This window comes from Eschrichtius robustus, chromosome 4, assembly GCF_028021215.1.
Source record: "Eschrichtius robustus isolate mEscRob2 chromosome 4, mEscRob2.pri, whole genome shotgun sequence".
Classification (NCBI taxonomy): domain Eukaryota; kingdom Metazoa; phylum Chordata; class Mammalia; order Artiodactyla; family Eschrichtiidae; genus Eschrichtius; species Eschrichtius robustus.
The window spans coordinates 123,120,292-123,141,396 of record NC_090827.1 but is presented as its reverse complement, the minus strand read 5'-3'; the positions used below and the strand labels follow the sequence as shown (position 1 = coordinate 123,141,396).

Here is a 21,105-nt window from a genome sequence, read left to right as displayed (position 1 = left end):
TTCTCCAGCTCCCGACTCCGAGGCCCGCCGGCCTCCACCTCCCTCCCCTGCCCCGTTTCCCGTCGCCCCTGCTGGCTCCCCCCGCGCTCGCCCAAGCGCTGCGCTCGCCCCTTGATCGCCCGCCGCGCTGCCGGCTCGGCTGCCCGCCCGCCCGCCAGCCCGCCACTGTGCAGTGGAGTTTGGTGGAATCTCTGCTGACGTCACGTCACTCCCCACACGGAGTCGGAGCTGAGGGAAGAGAGAGGGATGAGAGCGAGGGAGGGGAGAGAGAGTGCGAGAGCAAGCTAGAAAGCTGGAGAAGAGCAGAAAGAAACGGCCAGTGACGGCTAGATTCCGGAGGCCACTGCGCGCCCTTGGACCCCCTCGGAACTCGGCGCCCTCCGGAGCCTCGCAGCCCTCTCGACCCGGCTTTCGGGCGTTTGCGGTGCAGCCCGTGCCTCGGTTCGCTGGAAATCTCTCCGGGACGCGGCGGGACGCGGAGACAGCAGCTCTCTCCCGGTAGCCGGTAAGTGGAGGCCGTCTCTCCCGCAGGGATGTGAGATAATGCGAGTTTGGAAATTTGTTCCACTTTGGAGAATCTTCACCGTAGGTGATTTGTGGCTCTTGGGGCTGCCTTTCCCCCGAGGTAACGCAGTTGGCAAACAGACCTCGCAAAGCCCTGTTCCTTTGGTCCCCGGTCACAGACGCTAACAATCTACGGGGTGCTGAAGTCGAGTGGGAAGCGAGACCATGGCTGGCATTTAAAAGGAGGTATCTTCCCTTAAATCTTGGTGCCAACACTACAGGGACAAATCCTCAAACTGAGGATTAGCATTCTCAAGATAAAGGGCTCTGTACAAAGTTTCAGCTACTGGAAGATTAGCCCCCTTCCCATTGTTACCAATTGGAAAAAGATTCCATCTTAACTGGCAGTTAGTGACCTCTCAGGCCCAAGCGAATTACCTGGTAGCCAGGCCTGAATGCCAAGCTCACACAATTACTTCGGATTATAAATCCTTTAAATTGATTACCAGTCAATTCCAATCTTGCACTTCGGGAGATACATTTTAAATGGGTGCAGGGGAGAGGACTGTTTTCCAACCGTCCAGCAAGAAAAAAATTATGATTCTAAATCTGAGAAGTATGTATTTCTTTTTATTACAATTTAATGATTTTACTTTCCTAAGCAATTTAGAAATCAAACCATCATAGGGTAGTGTGATTTTTACTCTTTTTTTTTTATTTGTGCAAGTAGCATGTCTTACTAAACTAAATTTTTTAAGAAATTTGCTATCATGGATTAAAATAATATAGGACTTCATACATTCTAAAATATTTTATGAAAACTTTGATTTTGAGAGATTTCCTTGCATTCTTTTTAGGCTATTAATAAGAATTAAAGATGCTTTTAATATCATTTTGGAGGAAATCCATCTAAAAATTCAAATACCAGTTATGTCAAGGAAACAAAGCACTTAAGCAATATAGATTGAGGATTTTTGTTGATGTAACAAAATAAGCATACAAGGTTTCAATAATCAAACCTTCCCTAAAAATGAAATAGCTACTTCATTTATGGAATGTTTTGCTCTACCTCAGAAAAACTACACTTAAATTATTCAGGTGCTTTGTTCCTCAAGTTGAGCATGTTTGTCCTCAAGTGTTCCTGAAGCATCGATATTAATTGGTTTAAAAGAAGGCTTAAACTGCTAAAATACAGAACTGTGTTAAGCAGTATTTTAATTTCCTTAAATGATTACCCACTGCAAATTAATTTACTGACTAATCTCACTAATTTAGTTCATTGAAAACATATGTTCTTGCCATGTTTATTTTTAAACTTTCCATTAAAGATTTTGTTATAGGGTAACAACTTGAATGGAAAGGGGGGAAATGTGAAAGGATGTGGAATTATTAGGACTATATTTCATTCCTGCAATTTCATCTTATGGCAATCAGCAGAAATTATTTTTAAGTAAATTGTTTTATTCCTTAGGGCTTGCCTGCCTGCCTTAGCCAGTGTGGTTCAGGGTGCTCCCATTAGCTGTGTCGTGCTTTTTAGTGAGCTCACAATAGAAAACTCAAGTTGGCCAAAACAAGATTGCCTGGCATATACATTCCAAGCAGGACATGAACTTTTGGGGTGAGAACAACTTCCCAACGGGAAAAGTTGCTCATCTTAATTTGTGAGATTAGCCATTGAAGCCAGTCTGTAAATCCGGCAGCCAAATTTGTCTTCTAAGACCTGCCTTGACAGGGCAAGTTTAAGGATCAGCAGGCAGGAATTGGAGGTCTCTTTCTAAAAATTACCTTCCCCAGTTATTTAGACTCAATTCATCTAGTAAGCCTGGTCATTATATGCAGGGGAAAAAAAAAAAAGCAGGTTTCAAGACTCATTTTGACTGCAAAATAAATCCCCAAGTCATAAGGACATGTAGGAGTGAGCTAAGGAACACGCCTTGACCTTCTTTTCAGTCTTTAGAGAGGAGTTCTTGAAGATTTGTTTTGTATTGCTTTGTTTGGTCTTCAGCACTGAAGCTTGGGAGTGGGGGGAGAATGTGTAATAATTGACTGACTTTACACTGAGCTACCCGATCTTTTTCTCTTGTATATTTTACTATTTAAAAAAATAAAAACTATTTGCAGTTACCATCTGCAAAGCTCTGGCTACCAGCTAATAATGCAGCCAATTCAGAAGTTAAAAAAAAAAAAAGAAAAGATTATCGAAATGATGATGACATGCAAATTTCCCCTGAAATTATCATAAGTAAACATTTGAAGTCTGGACTAATAAAATCCCATCTGTGTTACTTCATATCGAGTTAGTAGAAAGCTGTGATAATGAATTTTGTAATATCTCATGAACAGACATCTCAATCAGGGACTAATCCTGTGATTTTACTGCAGAATCACTAAATCTGGAGCCGCCAAACTGCCACTTCTGGGCCCCCGGGCCCGCAAGCATCGGCAGCGCCCCCGCCCGCGTCCACGCTAGCGGGTGGGGGAACCGCCTGGCGGTCCCCACCCCTGGAGCCCCACGCCGCCGCGCGGGGCAGCCCCTCCTCTAGGCAGCGACCTTGGCCGGAGGCCCCTGGGCCCCGGCTCCTTCCAGGAGAGGCCGAGGAGCCGGGAAATGCGACTCCGCCAGAGCCAGACGCCCCCAGCTCCCTGCCCAGCCTCCGCCCCTTGCGCAGCCGGGTATCGCCCGCCCCCCAGCCCCAGCCCTGGACCTGAGTGAGGTGGGCCCTCCCGCCGCCGGCGTACCCTGGGTAGCGTGGAGCGAGGCAGGCGCCGAGATCCAAGGGGCGTGAGGAGCTTTCTTTTCTTCCGTCTTTAAAGCAGCCGCGGGTCTTCCACCCACCCTGACAGAGCCCCTCGCCACCCACCTCTCCCGGTTTGCTCGTGGCGGAGAAGGGGGCGCACGTTAAACGCTTGGCTCGCTGCGTTGTGGTTGGAAATTTGGAGAAGGTCTGGTTTGCCGGGGAGAAGGGGGAGAACTGGAGGAGCCGGTCTCTCAGAGCTATTTCTCTGTCCTTGGCGGGCAGTAAACCCTCCGGGGACGTTTGCCACGCTCTCCTCAATCTCAGTCACTCCACCCCGTTCCCCTGCTCTGCGATCTTAAATCATACTTTAGGGTAAATAAATGGCCGGGTGAGTACCTCCCGGGGAAAGTGTGGCTAAATATGGAAAAGTGGCTCCTGATGGATGAGAGGCCCGAAGCCAGCTCGCTCCTGGAGCACCCTAGGCCTAGGGAGTCCTGTTCGTTTCAGAATTACAGAAAATCGAGGGGAACTGTTATCTAGGACAGGAACAAGTTGACTCTGGCACTCTATAAATGTTTACTAGGCTTCAACTAACGGGCAAGCACTGTGTTGGCCTTCACGCGCAACTCCCCAAGGAGAAAGTCCTCTTCACTCATCCCCAAATTTTGTATCTGCTAAGGTTGTCCTCGTGTTCAGACGGGCTTTTAACCCCTGACACAGACTCCCCTGTGAGTAGTTCCACAGCCTAGGTTCCCAGAACACGGTGACTTGATCGGCCAAGAGCCCCTGGACCCATTCGCTGCAACTCTGGAGGGACATTCCCCCGCCCTTCTTTGGTAAACATTCAGATGTCCTGGACCGGGGGCAAGGGTGGGAATGAGGCTGGGCTGCCAGAGGCTGTCAGGTTCCAGAAAAACGCCTGAAACCTAGCACAGACTAGGCGCCTAATAGCTAGTGTCGAAGTCGTCTGCCCCACAGGTAGCCTGCTTTGAGCCCTGCGCGCTCGCCCGCCGCCGCTTCTCACAGCCCTCCTTCTCTTCCGTTTTGCAGATAACGGGGAATGGAGACCAACTGCCGAAAACTAGTGTCGGCGTGTGTGCAATTAGGTAAGAGTCGTTTCTTCCGCCAGGGTCACCCGACGGGAGACCGCGACACGCGAGGGCGGCGAGAGGGCACTGGTCCCGTGGCGAGGCCGCGCGAGGGGCGCTTCCCGGAGGGGCCGGCCAGAGCAGGAAGGAAATCAGAACCAGGACGCCGGTGGCCTCTCCCAGTGGGGGGTTGTGGATAGGGAGGGAGCCTGTCGCCGCGTGTCGAAGCCCCGGGCCTCCGCCTCCCGGCGGGAGCTGCTGGCAGCCGGGGAGGCGCGGAGAGAGAACGCCGCCCTGCGCCGGGTTGCCAGAGGGTCCGGGAGACGGGAGGGTCCTCCGCTCTTTCCTCTAACTGGGTCTTTGCTCTTTGTCCCTCTTTCTCCTCCATCCTGCCTCCCTCTCCCACCCTCCTCGACCGCCGCTACTTTCCGCCGCCATCCGGGCCGTCTCTCTCCCGGCACGTGGGGCCGGCGCGCGTGGCCCAGGCGTGCAGCCGGCGGCCGTTGAATGCCTCTTCCCCAAAGACTCCGAAATCAAAAAGGTCGAGTTCACGGACTCTCCCGAGAGCCGGAAAGAGGCGGCCAGCAGCAAGCTCTTCCCGAGGCAGCATCCCGGCGCCAATGGTAAGGTCGAGAACGAGGCGCAGGCCGCGCGCTGGGCACCAGCCTCCGGTCCTCTGGGGCTCGGGTGAGGCGCACGCAGGCGAGGCCGCCAGACGGGGCGCGCCTGCTCGGAACTTGGCCTCTGGTTGGGACGGGAAGCAGCCGTGCAAGGAACGTTAATTCCTTTCCCCAAAGTATACTGCACTCCTGAGACCCATCACCTCTCCCTCTCCCTCTCGCTCTCTCCTGATGATCTCCTGATGTGTGGCCTGATCTGCGCACATCCCCAACCTACCTCTCTGTGCCGCTAGCTGGCGTGGAAAAGTGGTCCAACAGCGACCTCTGTCGCTCACCACGTCCCACTGCATGCAGCAGCGGCAGGGCCCACCCCGTACCGACGGCCCTTGGCCGCGCCCCTCCCAGGCTTGTGGGCGCGGGGTTTACCGCGGAAGGCCAGCACGCGAGGCTCGGGCTGGCGTAGGTTCGCCCCGGCGGCGAGGTGGAGGAGCTGACAGTAGCCCTGCAGAGCCTGAGGGCAGCAACTGCGCGCAGCAGCCGAGGGTGGAATGGAGTAGGTGCCCCTGTCGACACGAACCTACCTGTTGTGCTGGTTGCGGGATCTCGGGTTTTGGTGGTGTGGTTGATTGGTTTCACTCTGGCCGAGGCAAGGGATATTGCTGCTCAAAGTGTGCAGGCTTGTGTAAAACTTAAAACGTCTCCTACGCACAGATCTTGTTGAATTGAAACGTGTCTTTTAGGTGTGTGTGTGTGAGAGAGAGAGAGACAGAGAGAGACAGAGAGACAGAGAGGGGATGAGAGGACAACCTTTCCTTTGGAATACATGAAAAACTCAAATTTACCGTTCGTCTCTTCTCCGTGTTTTCCAGACCCCTTAATAAATAAGTGCCTATCCTTAGGAGGTTGTTGACCTTTGATAACGTGAGGAGATAAAGCCCTCACAGTCCTCGGCCCCTAACCCCCTCTTTCCGGATTAAAGTGTAAGGATACAAATGTAATGTGTGCTAGAGGGGAGAGAATTGGGACCCCCGCCAAGTAAACAAACCGTATTACCGAGAAGAAAACAAAAGCCCCGCACTGGGCTTCCCAGTGAATCTGAGAGAAAAGCATCATTTGTTGGAATAAAACGTCTAAAGTGGTGTGGAGCACAGCGGCCTCGACACTGCGCAATATCGCTAAGTCCTCCTGCTGGGCCAGTTAAACGCTCACTTGTCCGGGATTAACCCCATGGGGTTAAATGGGGCCATGTAGAGATAACGTCGGGTGATTTCTGTCATTAAGATTGTGTTAAATTCTTCTTCTGTTTGATAATCGGTCGTAAAAATAAATTATTACACCAGAGTATGTTTGGGATATGGTTAAAAATCAAGAGCAGCGATGACTCCCGGGGAAAATGCTTTGTGCGTGTTCAGCGCCGGCTCCGGCCAGGCTAGGGGAGCTCCCCAATCTCGCTTCGCACGGCGCGGGCCGGCCGCGGCCCAGCCGAGGTTGACATTTCTCGCAGCGCTGGGAGCCGAGAGATGCAAAATGTCTCCTCCCACCCCCACCCCAACCCAGTGTTTTCTTGACCCCAGGAATGGTTTCTGAGGACAGGTGACTTCCACAAGAGCTTAGGACCCCTTGGAGGGGAACCCTGAGGTGGGATGGGGGCTTCCTAGGTGGGCAAGAGGCGGCGGAGAGCCGGCGAGTCCTGTCTGCTCCTCTCACCGTCCAGGCAGGCACTCCTGGGCGTTCGCTTTTGGTAATTAGTAAACAAATAAAGAGCTAGAAATAACAAACGATTGTTTTCTTAACCATTATGTTCAGGCCCGGATTATTTTAGTGCAGGGATAGGCTCTTCCCCACACAGCTAACAGTCTGTTTTCTACTTTTTGGACCGAAGAGGAAAATTGCTGCCCAAACATGTGTAATGCCATTAATTAAGAAGAGACACGTGATAGGAAAAATGCTGAAAATCTTGATTTTATTGGCTTTTAGGGAATGGGGTTAGACCAAAAATGTCACACACGAGTGGGCAAAGCCATAGAAGGAAGGTTGCCAGAGTCCCCTTTACTGAATATAAGTAAATTAACTTATGGAATATGCAAACTCCTAGCGACAGCCTGCGAAAGAAAGAAAGAGAAAGAAAGAAAAGAAAAGAAAGAAAGAAGGAAAGAAGGAAAGAAAGAAAGAAAAAGAAAGAAATGATTTTTTTCTCCTTAACTTTTTTATAGTTTTTATTTGCTTTTAAAAAGAAAAGTGTTTACAATGACATGCGATTTTAGAAAAGGGCCATGCTATTCTATTATTGGCACTATTCTTCCTCATACCCCCAAAACACGGTGTCCTCGTTGAAGGCTGAAAACGTTTTCAGAGTGGACAGTGTCGACCTCTGGGAGGCCCGGCCTCTGCGTCCCATCGCAAGCGAGTCCCCATCCCCTTGATACCCACAGCCTGGCTAGAACCCCGAAACGGGAGGGGGCAGGGAGTAGGCTGAAGATCCCCTAAAGCCAGAGGTTTGAGAGAGGGTGGAGAGAGGGGTGGCTAGGTATGGCAGGTGAAGAGAGGAAGAGTTGACAAGTTAAACAGCATCCCCCAGACAGAAGGGGCAGAGGCCCGCTTAGAACATCCCCCTAGAACAGAGGTCCTGGCTTTTCCTCGCTTTGGGTGTCCCGAAAGGGGCTCCGTTTGGAGGAACTCAAAAAGTTGTCTTCGCCTTCGGGAAGAGGATGGAATGATCCTCCCCTGTCAATACCTTTAAAGTTTCGGGGCCGTGGCTCTGGATTCAGAGCTGTAATCGACCGAGCTGCCGCCTCTCGGTCCCCGCGCCTGGCTTCGCGACCGGACCTGGGGCGGGTACATTCGCCGGGCCTCCCCCAGCGATGCCATTAATTTTCAAATCGTTTTGGCAGAGCAGTTGGGCTGAAAGTGTTCGACCCGGGCCTCTGGTGTGCGCAGACTTCCTTCCCTAGGGACAAGGACTCCAAGGCCCCGCCGCGACACACACCGTCTCCTGCGGCAGCAGCCGGGTGCCCCTCTTCTTCAGAGCACCCGCGATAACCGCCCCCCCGCCCCGCCTTGGCGGCCGCAGAGCCCTGTTCACTCAATCACCAAATCCTTGCGGAGCACGTACACCGTGGATTCCTAATGTATCCCCCCCGCCTCCCAAAACAAATCACCTGGTTTCCCTTCGCCGTTACAGAGCGACTTTAATGCGTGATCACAAGGAGCACCGCGAAAGCAGCCCAGACCACCTCTAGCAAAAGGCAGAATGGTGCTGCGGGGGGCGGCCCTCGGGCCTGAGCGTGGTCAGAAAGAAGGGGGTTGTTTAGAAGGGTGGAGGGCTCTTAGTGCGAAGAGGGGGCAGGGGACCGGGGCGTGCCGCAGAGGCGTGAGGTCTCCGGAAGCGCGGAGCTGGGGAAGGGGAGAATTCCATTTTTTTTCTACCCACACCCCACCCCACGCCAAATCTGCAGCTTATCGGTAGAAGCTGCCTCTCCTTTCTGTGTGGGGTTTTCTTCCTCCCAAGAGGGGAAATTGTCCAAAAGTAGTCAGTCCCAGCGGATGCCCGCCCGCACAGTAGTCTTTACAGGTCGCTTCCCTCGGTACTGACGCGGGGCGCGCTCAAAGTTTCGCAAGGCTGGCTCGGCTGTCATCCCGCGCCGCCCGCTGTTAATATATGCAGCAGTTGTTAGAGCGACTCGGGGGAGAAGGAAATGTATAACGAAAGCTTATTCGTGAGCAGGAATATACTAATGGAACAATCTGATGTCTTCTTAATCCTATGTAAAAAGCTTTGTCGTCTTCCTAATATTGACTGAATGGGTAATTAATGGCTCTTCATCTAGGCGAATACCCTGTAATCCAAAGATAGGCAAAAGACAACAAGCCCAAGGTAGAAGACAAAAGGCCCAACTGCGGCCGCCACCCTCCTTTCTCCCACCCCCCGCTCAGCGTCTTCAAATGGGAAAGTTTCCTCTCAGGAGAAAAAGGCAAGACTGGGAGACTATACATGCCTTTCCTGGGCTAGACTTAATCACAGAACCTGGCCGCCCAGCTCAATTCTCTACTACTCCGTCTTTCCCCCACCAGTCCTTCCCTCCGCTTTTCTCTCTTCTCCATTCCTCTAGAAAGTCTCCCCCATTGTGGCCCTGACCAGCACCTTTTACCCCAAGACACCCATCTTTCATTTAGGGAAGTGATTGATAACAGAGGACCAACATACAAGGTCTTCAGAAGGCTCAGGCAAAGGATTGAGCTCCTTTCTGATCCTGATGGACGCTCCTTTCTTTTACAACCTAAGGCAGACAGTCTGTGAGGACTAAGGTAGTTGGGAAGGGAGGGAAGAAATGAATAGAAGGAGAGAGAGCAGGCAAAATTAGTATATGTGTTAAAGAGCGATCAGGAGTGATGCAGTCAACTTCATTGTGAGGATCTGACATGAAGAGTGCCCAAAATTCTCCCAGCGTGTTTTTAACAGGCTGACATTTTAATTTAAACCTTTAGAAGTAATATATTACTTGGGTTACGACAATGAGGTGGGTTCCTTTTTTTTTTTTTTTTTGTCAGCTGACAGCTTTTAAAATATTATTTCACTAGGGAAATAAAAGCTTCATCTCAGATTATAGGTGGGTATTTTTGGATTTATGTGATTTATGGTCACCATGACAACTAATGCTGAATGTTAGCTACCAGCATGTCTGGGAGAGGGAAGACAGAAAGAAGGGGAACAAGAGAAATAGAAAGGGAGATGGGACAAGAGCTGAAGAGGGAAAATAGAGAAAAGAGAAAGAGGAGCATTTCAATCCACTTTTTTTTTTTAAAGTAATTTTAGTTAGTCCCTTGTCATTTCTATCTCTCTGGACCTAGATGTTGATGTTTATCTCATTCCTCTATCTCTCTCTTACCCCTATACACAAATATACCGCTCTCTTTATTTTACTTTTCCATGACTAGTTGCAGTTCGGCGATTAAATGAGCGCCTAATAAACCTGTAGCATTACCAGGCTGATGTGAAAAGGCATTACAGCGCGTGGGTTTAGTGATTGCAGTAGTCCTCCCACCTCCCCCGAGCCTCCTCGAATCTCTCGCTCCTCTCTCCACCCGCCAGTGTGGAGTGAAGAGAACCACCCAGCCAGCTATCCCAAACCTGAAGCCATGGTGTGGGAACGGAAGTATGGGTACCATTTGCAGGGACCCAGAGAGGGTGGATGTTGCTCAGTATCTCTACAGACTTCTGATTCCGAAAAGAATCCGCCACTTTTTACAAACCTGCACTTTTTTATTCCATTTAGGGAATGGGGAGGGGGTGGGTGGAAATCAGCCACAATAAAGCCTTTAATATCTGGGTGCTTCGGCTTCGTGACTGGGGTGGGAGGAGGATTTGCGTGCTGAGAAAAGCCAGGCAGGGGAAGGAGGGGAGGCAGAGCCGCTTCTCCGGGCAAGGTGCAAGGTCTCCCTCTGACCTCTGCGCCTAACACCGTACGCTCGCGCATACACACACTCACGCCTGTCACGTGCCTCCGACCTGAGTCCGGGCGGGTCTCGTCCTTGAGCTGGCCTGGATGGGAACAAGACTACCACCCCTCTACGGCCTGACAGCGCAAGGAGACATCTAATTGAACCATCTTCCAGGTGAGCTTTGAGGACAGATTTTTTTTTTTTTTCCATAAGTCACGAGTCACTTGGTTGGGTCCCAGTTCATATCCCGGCCGCCGCAGCCGAGAGTTTGGCGGCGCTACCCAACCCATCTCGCCGCGATGGCCAGAGGGCCTTTGTGCAACTAACCCTGAAGAGTGTGAAATTAAATAAGACCTTAAGGCTGGTAATCGGTGGCAAATACCAGCTCAAAACACGCCTGACCCCGTGTCACACATTTCCCTCCTCAAGGGTCTTTCTTTGAAAGAATAAGAAAGAAAACCCGATTGAGACGATCCCTGATTTCTTCTGAGTGGAAAACCCAAACCCGCAATGGGCTTCCTGTCCTTTCCCCACCGCAGCTGTGCAGCACCTCCAGCTTCCCTGAACCGACTATGCTGATTTTTTTCTGAATTGACAATTTCTCTGATGGAGGCCGAAGTCATAGTAATTTCTAGGACCAGTCAAAGAGGAGTGGGGGGCTGGCGGGTAGCAATAGTTCTGAACTGACAGAATACCTAAGATTCCCTTACTTCCAGCTCCTTTGTCATCTGTATTGCCTATACATTTGCACCCACCGGTTTTTTGTAGATTAAATCTAAAAATTGCCCACCACCACTAGAGTTTTAACTGAAAAATGTTTCTTCGTTCCCCGCTACACACTTGCTTTTCCTTATCTAGACTTTTCATGTTGGAGCACTCCTACCACCAGTGGAGTGAACCCTGTTGGGACTGGAAAGGGTATCACCCAAACTCAGAGTGTGTGAAGTGACTAGAAGATTAGGAGAGAGTTGAAACTCTGGCTAGAAAAATGCAAAGAAATACCTCCCTGTCTCAGTTGGGGTTTTTTTTGGGGGGGTGGCGAATATATTATGTATGTGTATTTCTATCTATAGATAGATATATGCATATGTATATATGATTTCGTTTTTGCTTAACCAGAGTTCTTCAAGTAATTGGTCTTTCTTTATTCTCCACTTGACTTTGCAATGGATCGATATAGTTTAAGATTCCTTATCTTTTCAGGCTTTCAGGCTGATCACCAGCATTTCCACACTTTGGCACTATGAGGAGATGTCACTTGCCCTTGGATTTTTCACCCACTTTGGAGGCTGGTTTAGGTCCTTCATACTGTATTTGCCTTGAGGAAAGTTCTGTTAGTCAACAGAGCCAATGAGCTTGAATCAAAATTCCATGGGTTTAATGAGAGATGGGCTTAGAAATCTACATGGCTCTGTGGAGCTTCTCAGCTTTCCTGAGTAAGGAGTTTTGAAAACGACTCAGAGCCTCCACCAAAAATTGCAACTCCAGGGTTTGAATGTTGAAGAAACAAGGAAAAAAAATATGCTCACTATGGAGGAGAATCTTTCATTCTTTGATGTGATGGAGTTTCTTTGTGATATGAAGGCTTGAGTGTATGGTATTGCGGGGATTGCAGCTATGCTGAGGTTTAAGAGAAGATACTAGAATATGATTAGTAAACACATTGGGCAGAAAAGGGCTGGATTCATATTGACTTACTTATAGGTCATCAGCTGGCAGTGCAATGGGAGGAAATATTTACTTTCCACATATACTTTATGGTCTTGGGGGAATTAGAGGAAATTCAATAAGAAAATGGTGAGAAACATTTAAAACCCTTATTTAAAAGACTTAAGCAAATTAGGGTCTTATCAGATTAAAAACCACTACAAATGTAAGAGCATTGTCTTCGGTGAAGCACAGGGGGGGTCTGAGAAGGAGATTCTCCACCAAATCTCAGGGATAAAATGCATCATTTAAGCACCAGATAATGAGCAGAATGTAAATTAATTTAACCTTCTTTACCAACAGGCTGCTTATGTAATATGTATAATTTAGTGATAAGATTTCAGGACCTAATATAGGTGGATGTATGAGCCTCAACTAATGCAGACCTGTCACATGAGGATGTGTTCTGCTCTAAGCAGGTGTGTGTATGCATGGACTGGGGTTAACTGGAATAAAAGGTTAAAACCAGAAATGCTGATTTAAAGCTTCCTATGAAGAAAGTTCCTCCTTATAGCTAAATTCTTCTTAAAGTGGGATGATAATTTGGGGAGAGACTGAAGAATTCTCATTTGGTTCTTGGACTGTTCTCAAGCTTGTTTAAGATGGGGGAGGAGTTGCAGATATGGTGGGGGGGGGGAGGCGGGAGCAGGGCAAAGGAGAGACACATAGGTTACAAACATATTTTTAGTCTGCTTCATCCACTCTGCCTCAGACTGAAAAGTTTCCCAATCTTGGGAACAAGGACAAGGAGGGAGTTTTCTGAAGATACCTCATACTGGCGTTGCAAATCATTGACTGTAATGTCAAACAAATACACATTCAGGGATGATACCACTAACTCCACAATAAAGCAATCGTCAATGCAGAAACCCAGGGGAGATTAGTTTGTGCTCTCCAGCTGACCTAAGCCGGAGGACAAAAGGACTTTCACAAATTATTTTGAATGATATGTTTGAATTTCTTTCTTTAATTTCTTTGGAAATAGAGCTGTAAAGATTTAGATGTCCCCAAAGGTGTTTTTTCCTTTTGTTTTAAATAAATGAACAAGGCTTTGCTTTTCCTTGCTGAACGTTCTCCTAGGCGTTTGCCCACAACCTACTGCCTCTGCCTGCTTGGACTCCAACAATTCAAGACAGCCTGGAGCTCCTAGGAATAGAAAATGACTTAAAAATTATCCTTGGAATTGGTTATTTGGCAACATTCTTAAGTGTATGGAAATTCATTAAAGCATATTTTTTTATATATAATTAGCTCAAGGTTGTTGGTTCTACAGGCTTTATGGGTTTGAATCTGGTAACAAAGTAAACAAGAGAGTTGAATTTAAAGCGTGGCTCTCTCGGGTTAGGATGAGCTTAATACAGTGTATAAGGAATTTGAAAGCTCTAGGATATGTGTCTTAATCAACGTTAAGTAGAATGGATAAGCTTTCAGCATTTTGAAAATGCTGGGTTAGGGTTTCTAGTCTATTGTGTGTTTTCTGTCTGGGGACTAATAAGCATTACAGAGAACGTGATCTGAGTCGACTTTTTATTCTTGTATAAATCCAGAGTGAACCACCAAACAGTTGTTCGTTTAAAGTCAAGGTAATTTTCTTTTGACGGATCCATTTGCTTCTCGATTTCTAATTTATTAGCCTCTCTTGGCTCTGTCTTCTTTGCAATTAAAGTAAAGCTTCTTCAGATTAGCTCCGCAGCATTCACTTGACAGGCTGTTTGGAAAATTTAAGATCGGAGAGATGATTTGTTGGTGTTCTGAAATTTTTCTGGTTTTAAGTAGCATGTCTCCTCTCCATACGGGAGAGAAAAACACCTCTCGGTAGGAAATGAATGTAGTGAGACACAAAAGGAAGGAGGGGAGGGTGGCTGGGTGTCTTGTTGATCCTTATACCTCTCAGCCTTCGATCTTTCCGCTTCTTTCTGACGAGCCTTTTACTCCCAGCCGCATCTTTCCACCTCCCCACCAGAACTAAAAGCCGGATCGTCTTTGGCCGGGCCGGAGCAGAATTCCCGGGAGCCGCCGGGTGTAGACTCGGCGGGCACAGCGAGGTATTAGCCCGGCCCCGCACAGCTGATAGGTGCAGACAGGACTGTCCCTCGGTTGCGGCTCGGGGGCTCCTGATTGGTGCGGAGTCACGTCACTCCAGCCGGCGAAGGGTCTGGGAGGAGGCGGGGAGGGTTGGGGAGGGCCGCGGCCGAGTGACGTCTCGGCACCAGGAAGCCCGCCTCTGGTTTTAAGATGTTAGGCCAACAGGGAAGCTTGGAGCCGCAGAGCTGGTCCGTCGCTCGCCTGGGTGCTGGGACCTGAGCTGCGGCGAGGCCGGGCTCGAGCTCGACCGCCCGAGGGAGTGTGCGTGTGCGCACCGCGGAGGGTGCGCCCGGAGGCCCGCGCTGCTGCCGCCGCCGCCGCCGCAGGAGATCTAATATCAGCTACCTGTCCCTGTCACTCTTGACACTTCGCTGTCAGGGCTGCCGCGCGGGGGGCGGGCAGAGCGCAAACGGCGGCGTTAGCCTTCCTTATTGGAGGGGTACTTGAGGGAGGGAGGGAGGGAGGGAAGAAAGGGGTCTTTGCCCACTCTTGTTTCGCTTTGGAGCTTGGAAGCCTGCTCCCCAAAGACGCTCCGAACCGTGCTCTCCTACCCACATCCCCATGTCTCCTTTGGCCCGCTGACTTCGGCCGCCGGACCCTTTCGCTTGAGCCTTCCGAAGGGGACGGGGGCGGCTCGGCTCGAGGACTTTGCCGGGGTTGTGTTCCCTGCTCTGCCCGCGGCGGCCACCGCGAGGAAACTCCGCGCCTAGAGCGGGAAGCCAAGCAGGCGGCGGCGGCGACGGGGCTTCGGCCGGGCGGCAGCCCAGGACTCGTAGGGCGGCGCGCTCCTTCGTCCATGAACTGCATGAAAGGCCCGCTGCACTTGGAGCCCCGAGCAGCAGGGACCAAGCTGTTGGCCGCCTCCTCGTCCTCCTCCTGTCACCATCCCCAGCCGCTGGCCATGGCTTCGGTCCTGGCTCCCGGTCAGACCCGCTCCCTGGACTCTTCCAAGCACAGGCTGGAGGTGCACACCATCTCTGACACCTCCAGCCCCGAGGCCGCAGGTAAGGCGCCGCGTGGCCCCGCGCCGCTCGGCCCTTCTCTCCCCCGAGGAAGCCGGCCCCTCCTGGGGGAGGCGTGGTGGGAGTGGTCCTGTAGCCCGCTCCCCCCAGAACTTCCGGAGCCAGGGTTGTGTTGACCCCTCGTCCCTTTCGCTCTGCCTGGACTGCCCGGCTGGGGTGGCGCGATTCACGCGGGCAGTTCTGCCGCCCTCCCTATGCCGACCCTGGCCTCCTTTCTGTTTTCTGGGTCACAAAAATCCCAGCATCTCCATTCGAGGACCTTCAGAGGCCGCTCCCCCAGCCCCCATGCGGCCCCTGTTCCGCTCTCGGCTTTCAGCTCCCAAGAAGCTCCACTTGTTAGAAAAATATTTGTGAAACTACGCCTCAGAAGAACAGGCGGTTTTCCTAAAGGGCAGAGGAACTTGGGTGCCTCGCCGAATCCCGAAGCCTACTTTTCCTAGCCTTCCGAAACCGCATCGAAATCTGAGCTTTTTACGAGGGGGTTCTGTAAAACGCGCGCGTGTGGGTGTCCCGGGAGATTTGGTGTGTCCACGCAGAAGCTTATAAATATACTTGAAAGCACAGGCTATAAAAATGACTGTGCCGTCGCAGTGAGATAAACGTGTAAATAAAACGTGCGGCGCTGGGGGAGGAGAGGCGGTGGGGCGCGCACACCCACACTCACGTCTGCACACCCCGCAGACGCAGCGCTTTCCCTGGCCCGGAGCGGCCGCTCCCCACCCTCCTCCCCCGCCAGGCAGCCCAGCTCTTCCCCGGCCTCTGCCGCCTGGTCCAGTTGGCGTTCGCGGGTAGCAGGTGGGCATTCTGACGGGGACCGCTGTGTGTTTCATTTTCAGAGAAAGATAAGAGCCAGCAGGGAAAGAATGAGGACGTGGGCGCCGAAGACCCGTCCAAGAAGAAGAGGCAGCGGCGGCAGCGGACTCACTTCACCAGCCAGCAGCTGCAGGAACTGGAGGCCACTTTCCAGAGGAACCGCTACCCGGACATGTCCACGCGCGAAGAAATCGCCGTGTGGACCAACCTTACGGAAGCCCGAGTCCGGGTAGGAGCCCGCACGGAGGCTGGGAGGGCTAGCGGGGAGGGCGTTGCGGGGATGCCGGCCCTGTAGCCCGGGACAGAGTGTGGAAGGCAGGGCTGTCCAGGAGGGCTCGGGTGGGTGCCTTTGCAAAGGCAGATGGCCTCTTACGGCGGCCCCAGTTGCGAGGTTACAGCTCCCTCTTCCGAGACTGGCCGCGGGCCTGGCGCAGGCGCCGGGAGCGGCTCCGGCTCAACGCCCCGACACACCGCGCGCTCCCAAACGCGGCCGCGTGCATTCCCCTGCACAGAGCATTGTGTTCCCGGCTTGTATTCGCCAGAAGAGCGCTAATAAGATCCCTCCCAGGCCAGGAGCCGAGGACAGGCTCCAACCTGAGCGCCTTTAACAAGGAAAACCCGCCTGAGACACGTAAGGGTTTGCCCTCCCTGGACAACTTCCGCGCCAGGCCTAGCCCGGCCCTTTCTCTCCTCTGCTCTCCCTCCTTACACAGTCTTTGCGGTTTTTCTGCCATTCAGATCTCTTCCACACCCTATCCCCTGGTTTTGTGATCTGTGGAAGCAGTTTTAATACACAACTGCTACCCTGCCAGTCCTCTTAGAAAGAAAGGAAAAAAGAAGAAAGACTTTTCGGTTTGGTTTATTTATCTTTTCTCAGGAGACTGTTACTCACACCCTTCCTCCCAATTATAATAGTTTTATTAAAGAAAGGGCTTACCTTTGTAGCAAATCTGTACTTTATGGATTGGCAAAAATGAACTTAAATAAATTACCCAATATCCTGGTTTGTGCTGGTCGGTGGAAAACTCCAAATTTGTTAGGATTCTGGAAGCAGAAAACACACATAGCAGGAGCCAGAGGCTTTGCTGTTTAAAAAAAAAAAAAAGCTCTGTATAGAAAAAGAGCCCCCAGTTAGAGCTGAGAAAACAGAAGAAAACACTATAGCAATAATGATGAAATAAGACCAAAATGCACTCCCAAAGCCGAGATACTGAAGGCACTCTCTGAGTGGCATGTGTGTAGGGAATGAGGCTGTGCTAGTGGATAAATGAGCCAGGTTGAAGTTGGAAATGGTTTTAGTTTAACAGCGCAGAGCTACGGCTCAGGCCCGGACCGCGTGTTTTTTTGCACAAGGTCAGTTTTTCATAGCTCTCACGCGCATCTGGGGATCGGGCCTCGCACGTACTCTTCTCGCCTGGGCAAAGTTTAGACGGCCCAGGGTAGAAATGGCAAGTAATTAAAATGAAAACACAATCTATGGGGTCTCCGGAATCCTTCAGAAAACCCTCCCCCACCCCCTCCGACTTCTCAGCAGTCCCTTCCAAGCCCCTGCCGCCGCAGCGCTGCGCTCTGGCTGCCTGGGACTACCCCCTTCCAGGCCCGCTGCTTGTCCAGCCGAGTGGGCAGTGAGGCGTCCTTTTTATAGCTGTCGGGTGCAAAGAGGAAGGGGGATAAAAAGGAAATCGAGAATGAAAGGGAAAAAGGAGGGGGAAAAAAAAAAAAAAGCAGATTAGGTGGCTGGGCCTGGCTGAGATGTGTAATGTGAAACATCATCGGTGTCAGCTCGGAAATCTCGGGTCAGGCCTCGCTCCAATACACAATAGCCGCCGTCTGGGGCGACGGGCGGACCCGATGTGGATTGAGAATGGGGTTGCGTCTGGGCCACTGGACACGGGTGGGGGCTGGCGGGGCCGGGCGGCCGCCCGCAAAGCCCAGCGACTAGGCCGGGCCCGGCCGGAGCAGCGCCGGGCGCGCGGGTCTGGCCTGGGGTGGGCGGAGGGTGTGAAGGAGCGCAGCGAAGGGAGGGGAAGGCTGCAAAGCGACTCGTCCCGGGTTCCCGGAGATTTACACGCCAAGCTCGCGGAGTTTAATGAACTGTCGGGGAGGTGGTCTTTTACTTTTTATTTGGTTATTTTGCTAGGCGAGGAAGGGGGTCGTGGCCTGGCGCCTGTTGAGGGCGCACGTTCCGTGGAGTAGGGGGCGGCGGTGGAGATTCGAGAGGGTAGGAGGAGCTGTGGGAGAGAGAGCGGGCCTCCCAGCCCCTTGTCCTCATCACTGAGTCTGTGGCTTTGGAATGCAAGCCGGGGAAGGGTTGGGCGGAAAGCCCGCTGCTCTGAGTTTATTTTGCAGTAAGTGTTTTTGGACCCTGAGGAGGACGTGGGTTAGTGAATAAGCCACCCGCAGGCCGCCAGGCGGTGTGCTGGGGTTTGTGGCGCAACTCAGAGCCCGGGCTCGCAGGCCTGAACCGGCCTGGCCCCCTGCGTTGGGACGGGGCTCTGGCAGCTTGGGGCGCGGGGCAGTGGGGGGGGGGGAACTGTGGCGGGAAGGGCGCGCGGGTGTGTGTTGGAGCGGGGGTGGTCGCTGGTGCTTTCCCGGATCTAGGTTTTACTAATCCGATCTGTGGCATCTGTTTGCTCCCTTGCCCTCCACCCCCAGGTTTGGTTCAAAAATCGCCGGGCCAAATGGAGAAAGCGGGAACGCAACCAGCAGGCCGAGCTGTGCAAGAATGGCTTTGGGCCGCAGTTCAACGGGCTTATGCAGCCCTACGACGACATGTACCCGGGCTATTCGTACAACAACTGGGCCGCCAAGGGCCTCACGTCGGCCTCCCTGTCCACCAAGAGCTTCCCTTTCTTCAACTCTATGAACGTCAACCCCCTGTCATCCCAGAGCATGTTCTCCCCACCCAACTCCATCTCGTCCATGAGCATGTCGTCCAGCATGGTACCCTCAGCGGTGACCGGCGTCCCGGGCTCCAGCCTCAACAGCCTGAATAACTTGAACAACCTGAGCAGCCCGTCGCTGAATTCCGCGGTGCCCACGCCCGCCTGTCCTTACGCGCCGCCGACTCCTCCGTATGTTTATAGGGACACGTGTAACTCGAGCCTGGCCAGCCTGAGACTGAAAGCAAAGCAGCACTCCAGCTTCGGCTACGCCAGCGTGCAGAACCCGGCGTCCAACCTGAGTGCTTGCCAGTACGCCGTGGACCGGCCCGTGTGAGCCGCGCACTGCGCCGGGATTCTAGGACCGTGCCGGATAGGGCAGCTCTGCCCTTGTTGAAAGACTGGGAATTACGCTAGAAGGTCGCGGGCACTAAAGAAAGGGAGAGAGAGAGAGAGAAGATATAGAGAAAAAGGGAAACCACTGAATTAAAGAGAGCTCCTTTGATTTCAAAGGAATTTCCTCATTGTCTGACATCTTTCACTAAAAAGTATTTCCAACAGTTGCAAGGACACACACACAAATGTTTGACTGGATATGACATTTTAACATTACTATAAGCTTGTTATTTTTTAAGTTTAGCGTTGTTAACATTAAAATGACTGAAAGGATGTATATATATCGAAATGTCAAATTAATTTTATAAAAAGCAGTTGTTAGTAATATCACAACAGTGTTTTTAAAGGTTAGGCTTTAAAATAAAGCATGTTATACAGAAGCGATTAGGATTTTTTGCTTGCGAGCAAAGGAATGTATATACTAAATGCCACACTGTATGTTTCTAACATATTATTATTATAAAAAATGTGTGAATATCAGTTTTAGAATAGTCTCTCTGGTGGATGCAATGATGTTCCTGAAACTGCTATGTACAACCTACCCTGTGTATAACATTTCGTACAATATTATTGTTTTACTTTTCAGCAAATATGAAAAAAAATGTGTTTTATTTCATGGGAGTAAAATATACTGCATACAAATTGGTCTGGATTCTTTCTGCCCTCCTCTGTTGCCTGGCCAGGGTTTCTCAGTCACTGCTTCCTTAAAAAACCAGTTCCCTCTGCCTGCCTAGTTAAATACACAAGGCAGCAGTACTTATTTAAATTTGGTAGAAATAAATTATAGTCATTCATCAGAAACTAAAAAGAAAAAAGAGGTACTCTCAGGAAAAAAAAAGGGGGGCTGCGGAGTCTGGTCTTGTTTCCCAGATTTTTCTTTGGCTTACACCCAGAGGATTCCATTATTGCTAGCAAATAATATAAGAGGGAAAGAAAAAAGGAGAAAGAAATTTAGAAAGTATGTTAGCTGGAATGACTCTCAAGTTTACTCCTTTGGGGAAGGGGGAACCTGCACATCCAGTAAATTGTTCTGGAGAAGTATGTGTGTATGTATACATCTACAGTTTATATACGTTCCTCTCAAGAGGAATACGTCTATAAGTTTACAGGGAAACACCTTCAGTTCAAAATATTTAGGCCTCCACGTTTACCTCTCAGGCTTAAGTAGAGAGATTCTTCATGTTATATTACATTACTATTTCCAAATCCTTTTGAGACATTAAAAGAAACAAAGACCATTTCTAATAACCACAGCCCTTTAGTTTCTCAAAGGGCCCAGGGGTTGAGAGGTTAGAGTGGAGTTTCCTGAGTCTTGTCGAGCAATATGTAGTTGAGGCAAAGGTCATGCTCCCCGTGTTTTGTTTTAAATAATATTGACCCATTAATTCTAAAGCTGCTTGTTCCTGAAATTATGCAGGATTATAGTTTGCAAACTGCCGGAGAATGAAGCAAATCAAGATGAGTTACAGCCCTGGCCCTCCCTCCCATCCTCTGACATCTAAACGGGGAATGAGTTTGGTGTGAGGGTTTAAAAGAACGTTAAGCACCCACTCTTCCTTTGTTGGTGGTTTTCAGCTTTTTTTTTTTTTAAATGTGAAATTAATTTTGTAACAAATAGTAGCAAATACGACTTAGTCCTAAAGAAGTCATCACCGTGGCGCAAGGGAGGTCGGTGTGTTGGGCGTGAGGGCGAGGGGTAGTTCTGAGGTCTTTTGCTCTTCGGGTCACCCCCCCACCCCCCCGCGGTGGGCAAAGACAAACATCACCCTGGCTGGGGAATCGGGAGCAAAAAGTAGCCGCCAGTTTTCTGG

General features: G+C 50.8%; 1 protein-coding gene across 3 annotated transcripts; it reads left to right on the top strand.

The window, feature by feature from the left end:
* The first annotated feature begins 231 nt into the window (after positions 1 to 231).
* Positions 232 to 19,936, top strand: PITX2 (paired like homeodomain 2). Of its 3 annotated transcripts, XM_068543311.1 has the most exons (5): positions 232 to 505; positions 4,293 to 4,348; positions 4,816 to 4,953; positions 16,040 to 16,245; positions 18,672 to 19,936. In XM_068543311.1, exons 2-5 carry the CDS (start codon positions 4,303 to 4,305, stop codon positions 19,233 to 19,235), a joined length of 954 nt encoding a protein of 317 aa, XP_068399412.1. In that variant the 5' UTR covers positions 232 to 505; positions 4,293 to 4,302; the 3' UTR covers positions 19,236 to 19,936. The 3 variants fall into 3 exon arrangements, with proteins under 3 accessions (XP_068399412.1, XP_068399414.1, XP_068399411.1); XM_068543313.1 differs by lacking the exon at positions 4,816 to 4,953; XM_068543310.1 differs by lacking the exons at positions 232 to 505; positions 4,293 to 4,348; positions 4,816 to 4,953 and adding an exon at positions 14,658 to 15,185.
* The last annotated feature ends 1,169 nt before the right edge of the window (positions 19,937 to 21,105 follow it).